Below are 17,238 nucleotides of genomic sequence, written 5' to 3'. Positions count from 1 at the left end.
GCTGTCGGCGCACCCGTCGGAGGATCACTTTGAACCTTTGAACCTGTGACACTTTGTGACTGTCAGAGCGTCTGCATTCCTGAAGTCTGAGGAGGTTTGGCGGCTTCTGACATTTTCCCTCTCTTTCAAATTTCATAGGTTTGGTATCTGTTTTCTGGCCATTGGCTAAGCTTTCTTTCTTTCTTTTCATTCTTTTAATTGATTTCAGTAGGTTTTAAGTGAGGAGAGTGTAGTCTGAATACCTGGTGAAATGAAGTGAAAGTCGCTCAGTCGTGCCTGACTCTTTGTGACCCCATGGGCTTATATAGTCCATGGAATTCTCCAGGCCAGAATACTGGAGTGGGTAGCCTTTCCCTTCTCCAGGGGATCTTCCCAACCTAGGGATGGAACCCAGGTCTCCCACACTGCAGGCAGATTCTTTACCAGCTGAGCCACAAGGGAAGCCCAAAATACCTGCTACCATTTCCAAATAGAATCACTGATAAGATGTTATTAGAGCTCCTCTGTCACACATTCTTGCTATTGGTGCGTTTGTGGATTTGCAGAACATTTTGTCATAAAATACCATATATTCATTCATTTGTTCATTTATTCATCCAACCAACTACCCACGGACAGGTATTTGAATATCTGCCATATGCTTGGGTCCAGAGAGGAATCATTCATGCAGGTGTGAACCATTTATCGCTAGAAACTTCTGGAGACCAAGGAATAGTGGGGACTCTTGCTGCTGCTCTTGAGGATTAGGAGTTTCCCCGTTCTCTCTGCAGTTTTTAACTTTTAGTTTCTTTAAGATTTTCTGTTACCCAAGTATACATGGATTTCCATGTCTTATAAAAACGTTTGATGCTGCTTTTACGCAAACACCACCCCTAGCCCTTGCTGCTCCATCCCTCCTCTTCTCTCCAGGACAGGCCTCTGTGGTCACTTTGTGTCTATATCATCTTCTTGCCTCCAAATAATCAAATAGACAGAAGGTTTAGATAATGGACATTTAACTCTTACACAACAAAGTGAAAAGGTAGGCAATTCCAAAATTGTTTCAGCTGCCGATTGAACACAGGAGCCTGAAATTCCCTTGGCCTGCTCTTTGTGATCACCAGAGGCAGCCGGTTCTTCCCGCAGAAAAAGGAAGCAAGGTCCTTCAGGCAGTGCTGTGTTGATGATGGGGAATGCTTTTTCCAGAGGCCTGCCAGCAGGATGCTCATTGGTCACATGCCCATCCCTGGACTGGTTACTGGCTGAAGAGAGGATTACTGTGATTCGAGCCTACTTCCACCAAACAGAATCGGGGTTCTCTCAGCAAGGTAGAAGGAGGGGCACTGACTGCTGAGTGGGCGGGGCTGAGGTGCCTGCAGTCTCCCTGTCTGTATTTACACATACACATCCGCACGGTTAGTGTGTATGCGTGCAGGTCACTGACTCTGCTCTAGCAATGTGAGCACCTCTGTATGAGCTTGACCCCCGCTGGTGGCAGTAGAAGGCCAGGAGAACAGATCAGGCACCAAGCTGTCACTCCTGCCGATTCCAAAAGCCGCTCAGAATGCACCCTGCCACCTTCTAGCAGTGAGGTCTCCTCCATACAGAGTGAGGAAGCATGGATCACAAGCGTTTGTTTCGTTCCCTGTAACATGCCACACCAGGGGAGGTCCAGCATGTTGTAGACCTATAGAGGTCCCACTGCAGGCCCGCAGGCCCCGCCACCTTACAGATCAGAGCTGCCTGTGGCCCCACCCCGACCCCCGAGTTACCTGGTTCTCTGCACAGTCTGACCACGCTGTTGCCTGGACTTCACCCCGGGGTGGAGCCAGCTGGACCCCTCTGTTGCTCCACCAGTCGGGTCTGTGTAGTGTGTCTTTGTGGTGGGGCTCCAACGTTGGCATCACTGATCTGAGGAGAGGCTCCTGGGAAGGTGCCAGCTCTGTCTGGGGCTGGACCCTCTGCGTCCCCAGGGTCACCAGCGCTGGCTGTACAGTCAGCTCAGCCCACAGTCACGGGGATCTAGACACTGAGGCGCCCTTGCTGAGCTGCCAGCTTCCCAGTACTGCGCTTTCACCTCCGGGTGAGAAAAGATCCCACAGGCTAACGTTTGAACTGTGTGGGTGTGAAATCAGGGAGGATGTATTATTTTACATCTGATTACATTTTTAGGTGTGTACAAATTTCAAATCTTACCTCCCTGGTAAATTGAGCAGTTTGTCACTGTAAAGTGACCCTCTCTATCTCTGAAAATGTGATCTGCCTTAAGGTCTTTTTTGTCTGACGTTCTCCATCTTTCTTTGATATTTGCACGGTGTATTTCTTTCTATCCTTTAATTTTAACCTTCCTACATCCGTATGTTTAGCTGTGTTTTATAAACAGCATCTAGTTGTTTTTCCTTTACGTTTACCAAGATATAATTCACATATTAATATCATACTATTCATCCATTTAAAGTGTACAATTTGGGAATTCTCTGGTGGTCCAGTGGTTAAGACTCTGCACTTCCAATCCAGGGATAAGGATTTGATCCCTGATCAGGGAGCCAAGATCCCACATATTGCACACACCGTACACCACCCCCTCCCCCGCCAAAAAAGGTTTATAATTCAATGCAGTATATAGTTTTTGTCAACCAAATTTGACAAAATTTTCTTGTCTTTTTACTAGAGCTTTTGGCTCTTTTATGTTTAATGTATTCATGGGTATATTTGAGTTTAAACCTGTCATGTCTGTTTCTCCTGCTTGTGCTATTACTCTCTCTCTTTTTTCTCCTTTCATTCTTTTGGATTGATGGATTTTTTAGTTATATTTCTTTCCCTCAACTAGCTTAAAGTTATACCAGCTTCCCCCCCCACACCAATAATCACCCTGTAAATTCTAGCATGTACATTTTACTCTTTATTTATTTTTTTGAAATCCCCATTTCTTTTATTTATTTCTTACTTTACAATATTGTATTGGTTTTGCCATACATCACCATGAATCCGCCACGGATGTACACGTGTTCCCCATCCCGAACCCCCCTCTCTCCTCCCTCCCCATCCCATCCCTCTGGGTCATCCCAGTGCACCAGCCCCAAGCATCCTGTATCCTGCATGGAGCCTGGTCTGGTGATTCGTTTCACATATGATATTATACATGTTTCAATGCCATTCTCCCAAATCATCCCACCCTCTCCCTCTCCCACAGAGTCCAAAAGACTGTTCTATACATCTGTGTCTCTTTTGCTGTCTCGCATACAGGGTTATCGTTGCCATCTTTCTGAATTCCATATATATGCGTTAGTATACTGTATTGGTGTTTTTCTTTCTGGCTTCTTTCACTCCATTTTACTCTTTAAAATCCTAGTTAGCGTCCTCCCCAGGAAGAGAGTGAAGGCGCTTAGGCCAGGGCTGCAGACGGATGCGGGAAAGGCCGCTCCTGGCCACGGGGATGGCAGCACTGTGGCTGGGGCGCCGGCCTCCACCTCTCTCGCTTCAGCACCCGGACAGCTTTTGTTTTAGTTACCCAGGTCATGTTCACACTCTGAAGTATTTGGTAGTTTTAACAATGCTTTGCATTAAAACTTTAGAGTGTTTCTAGAATGTTGTCACAAATTCTTTAGGCTTATTTATTGACGTATTACGTATACACAAAAGACACATAAGCTGTAACTGTACAGCTCAGTGGATTTTTGCAAAGTAGCCTCCACCCAGATTAAAAGAAGAAGAAGAATACTGCTAGATTGCCGGAGTCCTCTGTGACTGAGAAGAGTCACTGCTCCCCCAGAGTTAACCACTGCCCTGACTCCAAGCGCAGGTTATATCTTAGAAAAATCACCTTAGATTAGTTTTGTCCTTCCCTGGTGGCTCAGATGATAAAGAATCTGCCAGCAATACAGGAGACCTGGATTTGATCCCTGGGTTAGGAAGATCCCCTGGAGGAGGGCATGGCAACCCACTCCAGTATTCTTGCCTGGAGAATCCCCATGGACAGAGGAGCCTGGTGGGCTGCAGTCCATGGGGTCACAAAGAATTTGGACACAACTGAGCAGCTAAGCACACAGCACATTCTAGAGATTCTGTGACTTTCATCATACATTATGTATGCTTTGGAGTTTTTGAGAGTCTTCTGTCATTCTGTGGGAGTTGTTGGTTCGTTCTTATTGCTGTGTGATATCCCATGGGACAGCTGTAACATCCAGTAACTTATTTACTCTACTAAGGGTGGATATTTGGTTGTTTCCAGTTTGGAGCTTTTAGGAAGAGTGCTCTATGAACGTTCATGTGTGGTGGGTATGTACCACTCATATATACTGATGAGTGGTGTATGTATAATCATAAGGCATGATCAGCCATAAGGTACGATCAGCCTTCGTACTAGTAGATACTAACAAGCAGTTTTCCATAATAGGGTATCGTTATGATGGTATTTGGGCTTCCCTTGGTGGCTCAGCTAATAAAGAATCAGCCTGCAATGTGGGAGACCTGGGTTCAAACCCTGGGTTGGGAAGATCCCCTGGAGAAGGGAACAGCTACCCACTGTAGTATTCTGGCCTGGAGAATTCCATGGACTGTATAGTCCATGGGGTCGAAAAGAGTCAGACACGAATGAGCGACTTTCACTTTCACTTTTCATGATAGTATTTGAGTCGCCTTAGCATTTCATACTTCCTAAATAAAAGTGAGTAGCTTAATATACCTTTGACAGGGTAAACAAGGCAGATGGTCCCTAGGAGCTAAAAGCTTAAGAGATTCATTTCTTTTTAATTTCTTCAATGATGAGTAGAGTGGGAGACCTTTCTGCAGCTCTGAGCTACGTCACCCCAGCCCTCTACCCTCAGCCTGGTGGGCCTGTGAGCCTTAGCTTTTGGCCCTGAAATGCCCCTTCTTTTGGGCATCTTGCTGGTCAATGCTGCCCCCTTCCCAGCCATGGGGATGGAACGTCCATGGCCTGCAGCACAGCACAGCTAAGCCAGGCTGATCACATAAGCAGGATTTTACGAAGAGTCAGGATAGTGGAAGGGAAGCCACCCAGGGAGCACCAGCCTCAGCTTCTTGTACAAGACCTGGTTCTCTGCTCTTCCCCGAAGGCAGCCTGTGTCCTCACACCGCTGTCTCCCAGAGCCCTGCCAGTGAGGCAGCCTCCTGCTCATCGGGGTGGTCCCAGACCTGGCTCACAGGTCTGTGGGGGGCAGCTCTACCATTTGTGACCCTGCAAGGGAGTTTTTCACGGACAGTGGTGGGGGGAGAGTCCCATTCCATCAGGAATCCACTCACAGTGGCCTCCTAGCTAGCAAGCATAATGGGCCCCGATCCCACACAGTTGCCTTGGTGAGGGTTCTCACAGGGCAGGTCGGCAGCTCTTGCCCCATGTAGAGGTGAACAGTGCAGCATCAGCACCAGGGCACGGTGGTACTGGGTGCTGCACAGAGCAGGCTGGAGGCAGCTCCTTTTCCTGAGTTGGTCCCTGGCAGGAATGGGGAAGGCAGGTGCCTAGGTAGCATGGGGTGGGATGCGGTGCAGCATAGCTGTGAAGGTCTCTATGGCTTAGGCCAGGAGTCCCCAACTCCCGGGCTGCGGACTATCCTGTTAGGAACTGGGCTGCACAGCGGAAGGTGAGCGGTGGGTGGGCAAGCGAAACCTCATCTGCTGTTCCCGTGGCTTGCATTACTGCCCAAACCATCCCCTACCCCCCACCTCCATCTGTGGAAAGACTGTCTTCCATGAAATTGGTCCCTGGTGCCAAAACATTTGGGGGCCGCTGGCTTGAGCATGATTTGGATGGCACTGCCTTTGCCACTGGGCTTTTCCTGAGGGACCCATGGGTGTCTTGGAGGGGAGGTAGCAGTGGAGAGGGTATGGAATAAGACAGCTGAGTTTGTTGGGAGGAAGTTTTATACAGAAGTACTTACCACGTGTTGTTTCTCTGTCTTCTGTAAGGAAAAGGTTCCATCATCACACGGGGTGGACACTGAAGATGAGGAAAGTATTTCTGAACAAGATGGGTTTCCAGGCTCATCTATTCCATCAGAGAATACACAAGAAAAAGGTAAAAATTGTTTTTAAAAAATTTCATGTAAAAGCATTTTATGGCCATAAATATTGGTTAATTTGGAGGAACATATAACCATTGCACCTCCATACCGTGGTTCCATGATTTTAAGTGATAATATCCCTGAGCTTTGTTCTTCCTGGGATACAGTGAAAATGACTGCGTGGGTATTTGGTTGTCTTTAATGCATAAGGCCTTCACTTTGGAGTCCATTTTGCCATTCTGTCAGTCGTGAGAGGATCCCTGGGGGAGCATCGGGGCTCAGGCTCTGAAGCTCCGTGCTCCTTCCTCTCTGCACCCATGACCAGTGCCATGCGGGACGGGCGTGCAGTGAGCTCCTCGGGCTGGCTGAGTGAGCTTGTCTGTCTTGTTCACCAGGCTGGCTCTAGGGCCTGGAGCAGGGCTTGGCCCACGGCTGCCTGTCACTTCAGGTGATTTGGGTGAATGAACGCATGGATATATTTATAATACAGCTTTGGAACGGCATACCTTTGTATATTTCATTTGGCACAGTGAGAGAATTCAGCTCATTAATAGCAAAGGCCGTTTTCCATTTCCTAATATGTGCCTTGTGTTTGAGAAGTGAGAAGGAGAGCCTGGCATGTAGTGGGCACCGATAACTACTTTATCAGGACCCTCAGGGAATTGCTTGGGCTCAAGGAGATAAGTAAGATAAGTGTTAGTCGCTCTGTCGTGTCCAGCTCTGCGACCCCATAGGACAATAGCCCGCCAGGCTCCTCTGTCGATGGGATTCTCCAGGCAAGAATACTGGAGTGGGTAGCCATTCCCTTCTCAAGGGGATCTTCCTGACCCAGGGATTTAACCTGGGTCTCCTACATTGCAGGCATATTCTTCACAGTCTGAGCCACTATGGAAGCCCAGGGCCCAAGGAGACTCTCATATAACTCAGCACAAGGGGACTGATTGGAACACAGAATTCCAGCCTTCTAATACCTGTGCCAGAAAATGCCACTTGGTTAGACAGCATATTTTATCCTTGTGGGAAAATCTGTGTGTGTGTTAAGTTCAAGTAGAAAGTATGTCTCTTTTAGAATTAATACTTTCTCACTGTAAAAAATGCAGAAATACATGAGGTTAAATATACATAATTGTACTTCCATCAAGTATAATTTTAACAGCTTAGAATGTGTATGTACATACATGATATTTAATTACCTTTAAAAAAAATCTTATAACACGCCCTGAATATCTCCTTATGTTCATACATATCCATCCACTTTCCAATGTCTGCATTATTTTTCTAAAGCCTGATGCATCATACTATCAGTCAGAACTAATCAAGAGACAGAAAGTATCTATACTTGGTGAGGGAATTCCCTGGTGAACTTCCCAGGTTCGATACCTGATTGGGGAACTGAGTGGCCAAATAAAAAAAGGAAAGAAAGTCCATGGTGATTTGAACCGGGAAAGTTTAATGTCAAGAATTATTAACTGTAACGGGATTGCCTATTAAGGGGTAGAAATAAATCTAAAGAATATGGGAATGACAGCGGGAACAGCTGCTTCCTATGTAGTTAACATAGGGCCCCCAAGGGTGCAGCTCTGGCCCGCTGGCAGGTGGAGAAGTTAGCTGAGGTGTGGTGCTAACAGAATTCACTGGAAGGCTGCCATCTGTTGGGGAGTTCCAGGAGGAGCCGCCTGTGGGGAAGTGCTGCTGGCCATCTAGAAAGAGGGGAGGAGAGGAGGGAGAAAGAGGGACCCAGGACACGAGACAGGATGGAGACGTGCCCCGTGGAATGAGGAACCCAAGCCCTTTCCTCCTCCAGTGTCTCTTTTGCACCCTCTACTGGTGCAGTTTATTATTGCGCCACCAGACAAAGGAGAGCCATTGCAGTAACAGGAGCAGGCAATAAAGGTGGGGTTGGAAGTTAAAGGCAGTGTTAACTGGCACACTTGGAACATGAACTTGGAGCACAGGTGGTGGCTGGGAGAGAGTGAAGCTCCTAGAGTGGTTTTTGGCTTGTGGTGGGCATTAAATGCCCCTGGACATTGTCACTTTCAGGTGGCATGAGACTTGGCCAGTTCCTTAACCCCGCTTCTCCTAAGTTTGAGTGCACCTCTCCTAAGAGTCTTAGAAGGATTAAATTCAGTCATATGAGTGAAGCACAGCAGGGCTTCCCTGGTGGCTCAGCCGGTAAAGAATCCGCCTGCCAACGCAGGAAACCCAGGTTCAGTCCCTGGGTTGGGAAGATCCCCTGGACAAGGGCATGGCAACCCACTCCAGTATTCTTGCCTGCTGCTGCTATTGCTGCTAAGTCGCTTCAGTCGTGTCCGACTCTGTGCAACCTCATGGACTGCAGCCTACCAGGCTTCTCCGTCCATGGGATTCTCCAGGCAAGAACACTGGAGTGGGTAGCCATTTCCTTCTCCAATGCAGGAAAGTGAAAAGTGAGAGTGAAGTCGCTCAGTCGTGTCCGACTCTTTGCAACCCCATGGACTGCAGCCCACCAGGCTCCTCCGTCCATGGGATTTTCCAGGCAAGAGTACTGGAGTGGGGTGCCATTAAATGCTAGCTGATAATTATTGTCTGAAGGCTACCAGCCTGAGGTGCCAGCCACCTAGTACCCTAGCAATACCCAGCCAAGAAGCTTGGACACTGCCATCCTTTGGTCGAGGTACCAGCATCTGAGCGAGTGGACTGCTGCTGGAGGCAGAGGAGGCAGGGAGGGTGGCACCTTAGCCCCCGTGGGGAATGGCAGGTGGAATGGTGGAGGGCACAGGCAAGGGTGCTGGGAAGGCCGGGAGGCTCACAGGCACACGGAGGAGCTCGGCCTGAGCTCTGCAGTCACGTGAGCCACTGAAGGCGGTCAGGAACGAGCAGGGGGAGAGCTGGGCAGTTCAGAGCTGGGCCGGTTCATGGGCTGGTTCAGCTCGTGTGCAGAAGGTGAGTGCCTAAGATTGTACTCTTCAGAGCTGTCAGATGTCTTTCTCCCCTTTACAAAATTTTCTCTCTCTGTTTTCATCAGATGGAAAACATTCTGTTCTGAAATTAAAGGTAAGAATTTTTTTTTAATGGATTTTCTTTTTAAATAGAATTTCTACCATAATTTCAAAACAACTTTTGTGATTTGTGGGGGGAAAAGCTTCTGTTAAGAGTTCTTTTCCATGGTCTAGTTTTTTTTTTTTTTTTCTTTTGTTGGTTTTTGTTTTTTCTGTCATTGTACACTTTACTATTGAATGTTTTTTTTTTAAATAGTTTTAAAACATGAAGAAACTCATGTTTTGCATAGTTTAAAATGAATGTAATATATTGAGGGATTAGAAAGCACTTACATTTGCTTTCTACTTTGTAAAATGAATAGACAGTAACCAGTTTGCAGACATGGAAATAGTTATACTTAACTTTTTAATTCTGTGATGTCAAGGGAGTTTAAAAATTAAAAACTTCTCGGTAGAGTTAACTTATAACCTTATCTACTTTTCAGCAGAAATTAGAAACTTAGTATCAGGCTGATGTGTAGTAGAAAAATGAACAAAAATTCAAAGACTTCCCTTTCCTTTAAGTTTCAAGTTGAAAAGGAGGGTCTTGTATTCTTTTCTCAGTGCTTTAAAAACGTGGTTCTGTGCAGCTTATGGGGTCTTTTTGCATATCCCAAGGAGGGAAGGCCAGTTAGAATTTGCTTTGTCCACCTCTGCTCAGCCCCTACAGTCACATCACGTGTTTTAGAATGTGAACTGGTGGCCTGTCACTCGTAGGACCTGCACGTGACCACAATGACTGATCACAAATAATAAACCCTGGAGAGGGTGTGGAGGAAAGGGAACCCTGCTGGTGGAAATGTAAATCGATGTAGCCACTGTGGAAAGTGGTATGGAGGGTCCTTAAAAAAACTAAAAACTAGTTATTATGTCGTCCAGCAATCCCACTACTAGGCATATATTCAGAAGAGGAGAAAACTCTAATTCGAAAAGATGCATATATCCCGATGTTCATAGCAGCACTATTCATAATAGCCAAGACATGGAAGTGTCCATCAATAGATGAATGCATGAAGAAGATACGGTGTATATTCTCTCTCTCTCTCTCACACACACACACGTATATACACACACAATGGAATATTACTCAGCCATAAAAAGAATCAAATGCCATTTGCAGCAACATGGATGGACCTAGAGATGTTGGTCATACTGAGTGAAGTCAGCCAGACAGAGAAAGACGAATATTATATATCATTTATATGTGGAATCTAAAAATACAATACAAATGATCTTATTTACAAAACAGTATACTCACAGATACAGAAAACAAACTTACAGTTGCCAAAGGGGAAGGCAGGAGGGACAAATTAGGAGTATGAAATTAACACACACTACTATATATAAAATAGATCAGCAACATGGATGGTCTCTGTAGCATGGGGAATTATATTCAGTATCTTGTAATAACCTATAATGGAAGAGAATTAGAAAAATATAGATGTGTAACTGAATCACTTTACTATACAACGAAACTAATACATTAGTATAAGTCACCTATATTTCAGTCAAAAGATGCCAAACTCATGGACAGAAAGGCGGGAAGAAAGCAGGCCTTCCCCTGCTGCTCAGAGAACTTGCCAAGAGGGGAGGACTGTTAAGGTTTAGGTTCATTTAAAAGAAACAGTGAATATTAAAGTTTTTAAAGCTAAAAGAAATGAGCAACTACGAGAGCCGAAATGAAGACGGGGGAAGCGCTTACTGTTTGGTACATGACGACCTGCTGCTTGTGCCAGGCCGCTCTTAGAAGATGCTAAGGTCAATTTGTTACTGTCCTGTTTTTTTCCTTCCGTAGCATGAAGAACCACTGTTATGTGAAAAACCTCCACTCTGTCCAGGTATTTGCCTTTTGAATTTCATTGTAATTGAAAAACTTATATTTCAGAGAACACCCAGTACAGTCTCACATAAAATAAAGATCACTTTTTTTTTTTTCCTGTGAAGGTTGTTGCTTCTGTCCCATTTTTGAAATTGGAAAGAGATAGCAGTTCGTTGAACTTCCTTTAAGTTTGCCTTAAAATAGAGAGTTTATGGGACCTCCCTGGTGTCCTTCCAATGCAGGGGACACGGATTTGATCTCTGGTCAAGAAACTAAGCTTCCACATGCCAAGAGGTGTGACCCCTGCCCCCTGCAAAAAAAAAAAAAAAAAACCAAAACAGAGAGTCCAAACATTCAAACATTGGATGGTGGCTGTATGTCCGTATGGGATGTGCTCAAGCCTGGGGTTGATGGAGAGGGGGTGGATACATGGGCCTATGGGATTATGGACAGGCCCTGGGAGGGGGAGGCTTCCCAAGTGGTGCCAGTGGTAAGCCTTGAGAATCCCATGCACAGAAGAACCTGGTGGGCTACAGTCCATAGGGTCACAAAGATCGGACGCAGCTGAAGTAACTCGGCACTCAGGCAACACATGCACTGGTAGAGGGGGCATATGAAAACGGGGTTTCTGCTCAGGGGCTCGAGGCAGAGCTGAGAGGTCTAGAGGTACTTGGTGGCATCCTCTCCCCTCTGCAGACTGGGGAGCCTCATTAGCTTCCAGAGTGGATTTTGTAATTTTTCACTGTGTGCCTCACATCAGTAGTCTGAAAACCCTGTCAAGTAACCAAGACTTTTGTCTGTCCTCCGTATCGGATTGGCTCTGTTTTCACCATTTCTGTCTCAGTGTTTTTGGTGCTGTGTTCTGGGATGTTGCTGGGGTTCTGACATCTGGCCCACAGGTTCATTCTTCACTGTATGTCTTCTGTTGCTCAGCCCATCTTTTGAATCTGTGTTATTAATGAAGCCCTTTATTTTCATAATTTCTATTAAGTATTGACAAGCATCTCTCTGAAATCTTAACCGCACTCATTCTCAAATCTTGTAGCTTGTGCTGCAGCCAACTCCATCCTCTGTTATCTGGTTTTGGTGCCTCTCTCAGTTCCTGTGGCTCTTGGTGATGTGCTCGTTTGGTCCTTGGGAGTCCCAGTTCGTCTGTCTGGGGATGCCATATCTGATTACTATAGGCTGCTCAGAAGGGGAAGCAGTGGGCTGTCAGATGTACAGTCTGTCTCCAGTGACTGTCGGCCATAGACAGGGTGTTTCATCAGCCAGGGAGTTTGGAGGCTCCTCTTCTTCCTAGGTTTCTCCAGCACTGGGGCCTGCCTGCCTCTCTGTCCTCAGGGCTTATATGTACTGCTTGGCCCAGGGAGACTTGAGCCCTGCTGCTTCTGTCTGGCACTCTAGACAGATATCTCGTCAGTCCTTTCTAGGCCGCTTTGTGTCCCCACCACCTGCCAGGGCAAGGCACACCCCTGGAAGCACCCCCACCCCCTCTCGTAGCTAACCTCTCCTTGCATATTTTAGGCTGCAGTGTCCATCTTCAGTCTAATCTCAAATGTCTTCTTTCCTGGATTCCTGGTAGATTGCTTCTTGTTTTTGTGTACTTGTGAAGTTACTCATTTCTTTCATGTTCTAGGGGTTGGATATGTGTGTGTCAGGGGTCAGGGGAGGCTGTCTGGAGCTGCCAGTACCCCTCCCTCCATCTGCACACAGAAGCTCTGCCCAGGCCAGGAGCCCATTATAGTCCTCACTTCCTTTGATCTCCCTATGGAATATCACTCTCTGCTTTCCTCCAATCTTTCTTCTCCTTCCTAAATTCCTTTGTAGCCTCTGGTTTTCTCACCCTGGTGCCTGCAAGAACACCTACATGCTGGTGGCTCCTCCGTGTCTCCAGCAGAGGCTGTCTTCAGATCTTTGGACCTGTGTCCTAACTTGAGCTTCCCTCCCTCTGCCAGGCTGTGTTCCTTCTCTGGCTATTGCTGCTGCTGCTAAGTCGCTTCAGTCATGTCCAACTCTGTGCGACCCCATAGACGGTAGCCCACCAGGCTCTGCCATCCCTGGGATTCTCCAGGCAAGAACACTGGAGTGGGTTGCTATTTCCTTCTCTAGTGCATGAAAGTGAAAGTGAAGTCGCTCAGTCGTGTCCGACTCTTCACGACCCCATGGACTGCAGCCTACCAGGCTCCTCCATCCATGGGATTTGCCAGGCAAGAGTACTGGAGTGGGGTGCCATTGCCTTCTCCCCTTGTCTGGCTAGATATCTTCTAAACTCAGAACTTGTTGCTCATTCTTGACTTGCCCCTCCCTCACTGCCCACACCCAGTCAGCTGCTGAACCCTGCCAAGTTTTTGCCCCTGAATTCTTCTCTCATGTCCTTTCCTCTCTGTCCCTACTCTAGGAGCCTTCAGACTGATCTGCCTGCCTCTGGGCTAGGCCTCCTTCCTGCTCACTTTCTTCACCCCTGGCCTCAGCGATTCATCTGAGAGTATAGCTCCTTCTTTCCATACTTCTGCTGAAAGGCTTTCTGGCTCCTGGTGGCCTGCAGAATACAACCTCCACTCTGCATATTACGATAAGCAAAGGCCTCCACTGGCTCCTGCCTCCCTCTCCTTCTTCTTATTGCTCACTGTAGTCTTAACAGATCACAGTCTTTGCTGTATAGGCCACTCTCTTTGCAGGCACTGACATAAAGAAGTTGCTCCTTTGGTTTTTGAAATAGTCTCCTGTAATTCTGATGTAAAATTATTAATATCAATTAGTATTTTAAAACTTTTTTCCTGTCCCTTTTTAGATGTAACTGGTAGAACACGTCAAAGATGTATAGAAATAACCAAAGAAAAGTTAGAGGAATTAAAGGAAGAAAATTTGCATCTAAACAATGCAAATCAAGCCCTTACACGTGAACTTAACATTATAAAGAAATCAATGAAAGAACTGCAGTTAAAACTTGAAAGGATGAAAAAAGAAAATGGAAAGCCAAAAGAGGTTGAGAAAGCATCCTCTCAGGAAGGTGAGGACAACTATCTAGTTCTTTTGTTACAGGAAGGACCAGGAATTCAAAATTTTGTACTTATTTTGGAAGTTAAAATTATAACAAATATTATAAATTTGTTGATATTCATGTTCTTGATATTTTGGTTTGGTTATTTATGGTCTTTCATTAATATCCTTATGCTGCTACTGCTAAGTCACTTCAGTCGTGTCCGACTCTGTGTGACCCCATAGACGGCAGCCCGCTAGGCTTCCCCGTCCCTGGGATTCTCCAGGCAAGAACGCCGGAGTGGGTTGCCATTTCCTTCTCCAATGCAGGAAAGTGAAAAGTGAGAGTGAAGTTGCTCAGTCGTGTCCAACTCTTAGCAACCCCATGGATTGCAGCCCACCAGGCTCCTCCATCCATGGGATTTTCCAGGCAAGAGTACTGGAGTGGGGTGCCAGTGCCTTCTCTAATATCCTTATACTTGCTGAAATTTGATTTCACCTGTTGTATCATTTTTATTATGCTAAAGAAATTCTAGTACTTCTTTTGGTTCTTAGCATAATATTTTACATATGTTTTATATCAGTTTTTATCCCCATGAGCACCATATAAAAGTGCCTCTTTCACCACATGCTAACCAATGTTGAAGATTATATTTTCCTTGCTAGTTTGAGTGGTTAAAAAAGAAGAATCCCATTTTAATTTAATTTCCATTTGTTTTATTATTGATGAAGTTGAATATTTTTTTCATTATCTTTGCAGGTCATTTTCTTTCTCTTTCATAAATATTCCCACTTTGGATTGAGATATTTTATCTTTTCTGTTGATTTATAGGAGCTCTTTCTGTATTAAGAATTTTAGCCCTATGGCACTTATGTTTGAGTTTGTTTCTCAATTTGTTAATAATTCAGCTATGTGTATAGGATATTTTTCTGTTATGATCTATGCCCTTGGTTTCCAGTGGTTAAAAATTCGTGATTCCACTCTAAGGAGTGCAGGTTTGATCCCTGGTCAGGAACTAGGATCCCACATACTGTGTGATATAGCCAAAATTAATAACAATAATGCTAAGGTCATATAAGTATTCACTAATGTTTTCTCTGTATATTTATCTGTTTATATAAGTCTATTATTATGGCTGTAAGAAACATAATGTGGTTTTTTCTATACAAACCCTATATATTTTTTGTCTTAGGCACATTTCTCGATACTTGATATTATTTGTGCTATTACTTTGTGGGATCTGTTTTCTATTATGTTTTCTAATAGAACATTACTATTGTGTGGGAAGGTTATTAGTTCTAGTAAATTCTCCATTTATTCTATATAATTTTCAGAGCACATATTTGTATATCATCTGAAGTAGTGACATTTTTTCCTATCTAAAATTTTTATTTTACCTTTATCATATATATATATATCAAGTTTCACAAACTTCTAAAACATTGTTGACTAATCAGTGTTAAAAAACTTATTAACTTTTATTCATTTATATCTGTATAACTGTTATTTGCTGCATTTGTGAGCCTAAAGGGAAAGAAGGACAGACAATTGACAATTTATATAAAATCATGATAAATTTAAGTTCTTATGGTATAATATTAAATTTATTTTTTTCAGTAGTTGCTGCACCTGAATTACATTATCTAAGAAAACAAGCTCAAGAACTGGTGGATGAAAATGATGGATTGAAAATGACTGTTCATCGTTTGAATGTAGAACTGAGTAGATATCAAACAAAATTCAGGCATTTATCCAAGAAAGAGGTAATGTTTCCTATTAAGAAAAATCAGGTTTACTGATATTTTAGCCTTGAATTGATTTCCAATTCCAAAGAGTTTATATTTATTATAATTTGGTATAAAAAAAGATACATCCGAAGTACAGTTTTTCTGGGCACCTTTCTATTTCTCTGTCCCTCTCTCCTTTCCTCAAAACTAAAGCAGTAAAAGCTCTTAGTAAAAAATTAGGACAGTATAAACATATATAAAGTAAAGGAAGAATGTCTGCTCCATTCTCAGCCTGTTCTTCAGGGTTATAGCTGTTGTTTGTTAGTGCACAGACTTTGAAAAGAGAGCAGACTAGTGTTTACAGGCTCCCAAACGATCTAGCTGTCACAGTCAATGGAATTACATTCATGATAGGCATAGGAGCGTCCCCTGTAGCTATATACTTGGGCTTAGTGTAGAGAGACCAGACAAAAACACCCTTCTCCCACTTTTTCCCTGGAATGGGTTTAACTGCATGCTTTCCCAGATGCTGCCTGAATTTCTGGCTTCTAATCAGTCTAAATCTAAATACTGACTGTAGTCCTCCCCTTTGAAGCTGATAGGATTTGGTACATCCCCAACTACTGGGAACCACTTAAAAATAAAGACAGCAGCTTGGACAATCACAGAGGTTTGAGAGGCTACCAAGAACATGGGCTAGGCTAATGGATGAGGCTCAATACCTATACAAGACCACTCTGTCAAGATGAGAGAGGTAGCTGTTTTTTCTAACGCACAGAAACCAATATAGGGTAAAGGAAAATGAAGAAAAAAGGGAATATGTTCTAAAGAAGAGAACGAGATAAATCTTCAGAAACTGATCTTAATGAAATGTAAATAAGTGGTATACTCAATAGAGAATTTTAAATAACAGTCATAAAGATGCTCAGCAAGATCAGGAGACCATGAACAAAGTGTGAATTTCAACAGAGAGAGAGAAAAATGTTAAAAAGTACCAGAGATATCATAGAGCAGAGGAGTATAATAATTGAACTGAAAAATTCAATAGAGGGACTCAGCACCAGACTAGAGCAAGTAGGAGAAAGGATCAGTGAATTTGAAGACCAGGTAGTGAAATTCATCTAAACAGAAGAATAAAAATAATTTAAAAAAGAGTGAAAAATACCATTAAGTAGTTACAGGCATTCCAGAGAGTAAAGAGAGAAAGGAGCAGAAAGCTCATTTAAAGAAATAATGCTGGGACTTCCTTGGAGTCCAGTGGCTAAGACTCCAAGCTATCAAAGCGAGGGGCCTGGGTTTGATCCCGGGTCAGGGAACTAGGTCTCACATGCCACAACTAAGACCTGGTGTGGCCAAATAAATAATTAAAAAGAAAAAAATGCTGGGACTTCCCTGGTAGGCCAGAGGACACAAATTCAGTCCCTGATCTGGGAAGATCCCACATGCTGCAGAGCAGCTAAGCCTGTGTTCCACAACTACTGAGCAAGAGAAGTCACCTCAAAGAGAAGCCTGAACACTGCAACAAAGAGTAGACCCCGCTCGCCGCAACTAGAGAAAGCCTGCATGCAACAACGAAGACCCAACACAGCCAAGAATAAATAAATAAATATTTTTTAAAAGAAATAACTCTAAAGACTTCCTTGGGGGAAAGAAACAAATATCTTGATCTAGGAAGCTCAAAGAGTTTTAAATAAGA

General features: G+C 44.3%; 1 protein-coding gene across 5 annotated transcripts in view; it reads left to right on the top strand.

Moving 5' to 3' along the window:
- The window catches only part of CEP89 (centrosomal protein 89), an 80,464-nt gene that overhangs the window by 21,058 nt on the left and 42,168 nt on the right, over positions 1 to 17,238 (top strand). Inside the window, exons 5-9 of one of the 5 annotated variants that reach the window (XM_044932188.2) lie at positions 5,911 to 6,013; positions 9,004 to 9,032; positions 10,812 to 10,854; positions 13,627 to 13,845; positions 15,436 to 15,578. In XM_044932188.2, coding sequence (XP_044788123.2) covers positions 5,911 to 6,013; positions 9,004 to 9,032; positions 10,812 to 10,854; positions 13,627 to 13,845; positions 15,436 to 15,578 — 537 coding nt within the window. Of the gene's footprint in view, positions 1 to 5,904; positions 6,014 to 9,003; positions 9,033 to 10,811; positions 10,855 to 13,626; positions 13,846 to 15,432; positions 15,579 to 17,238 lie in introns of all 5 variants that reach the window. The other 4 variants (XM_044932187.2, XM_006061387.4, XM_006061386.4 and 1 more) reach the window with 4 other exon arrangements.

Source organism: Bubalus bubalis, chromosome 18 (assembly GCF_019923935.1).
Source record: "Bubalus bubalis isolate 160015118507 breed Murrah chromosome 18, NDDB_SH_1, whole genome shotgun sequence".
Classification (NCBI taxonomy): domain Eukaryota; kingdom Metazoa; phylum Chordata; class Mammalia; order Artiodactyla; family Bovidae; genus Bubalus; species Bubalus bubalis.
The sequence above is the reverse complement of the archived record's forward strand: the minus strand, read 5'-3'. Positions and strand labels throughout refer to the sequence as shown.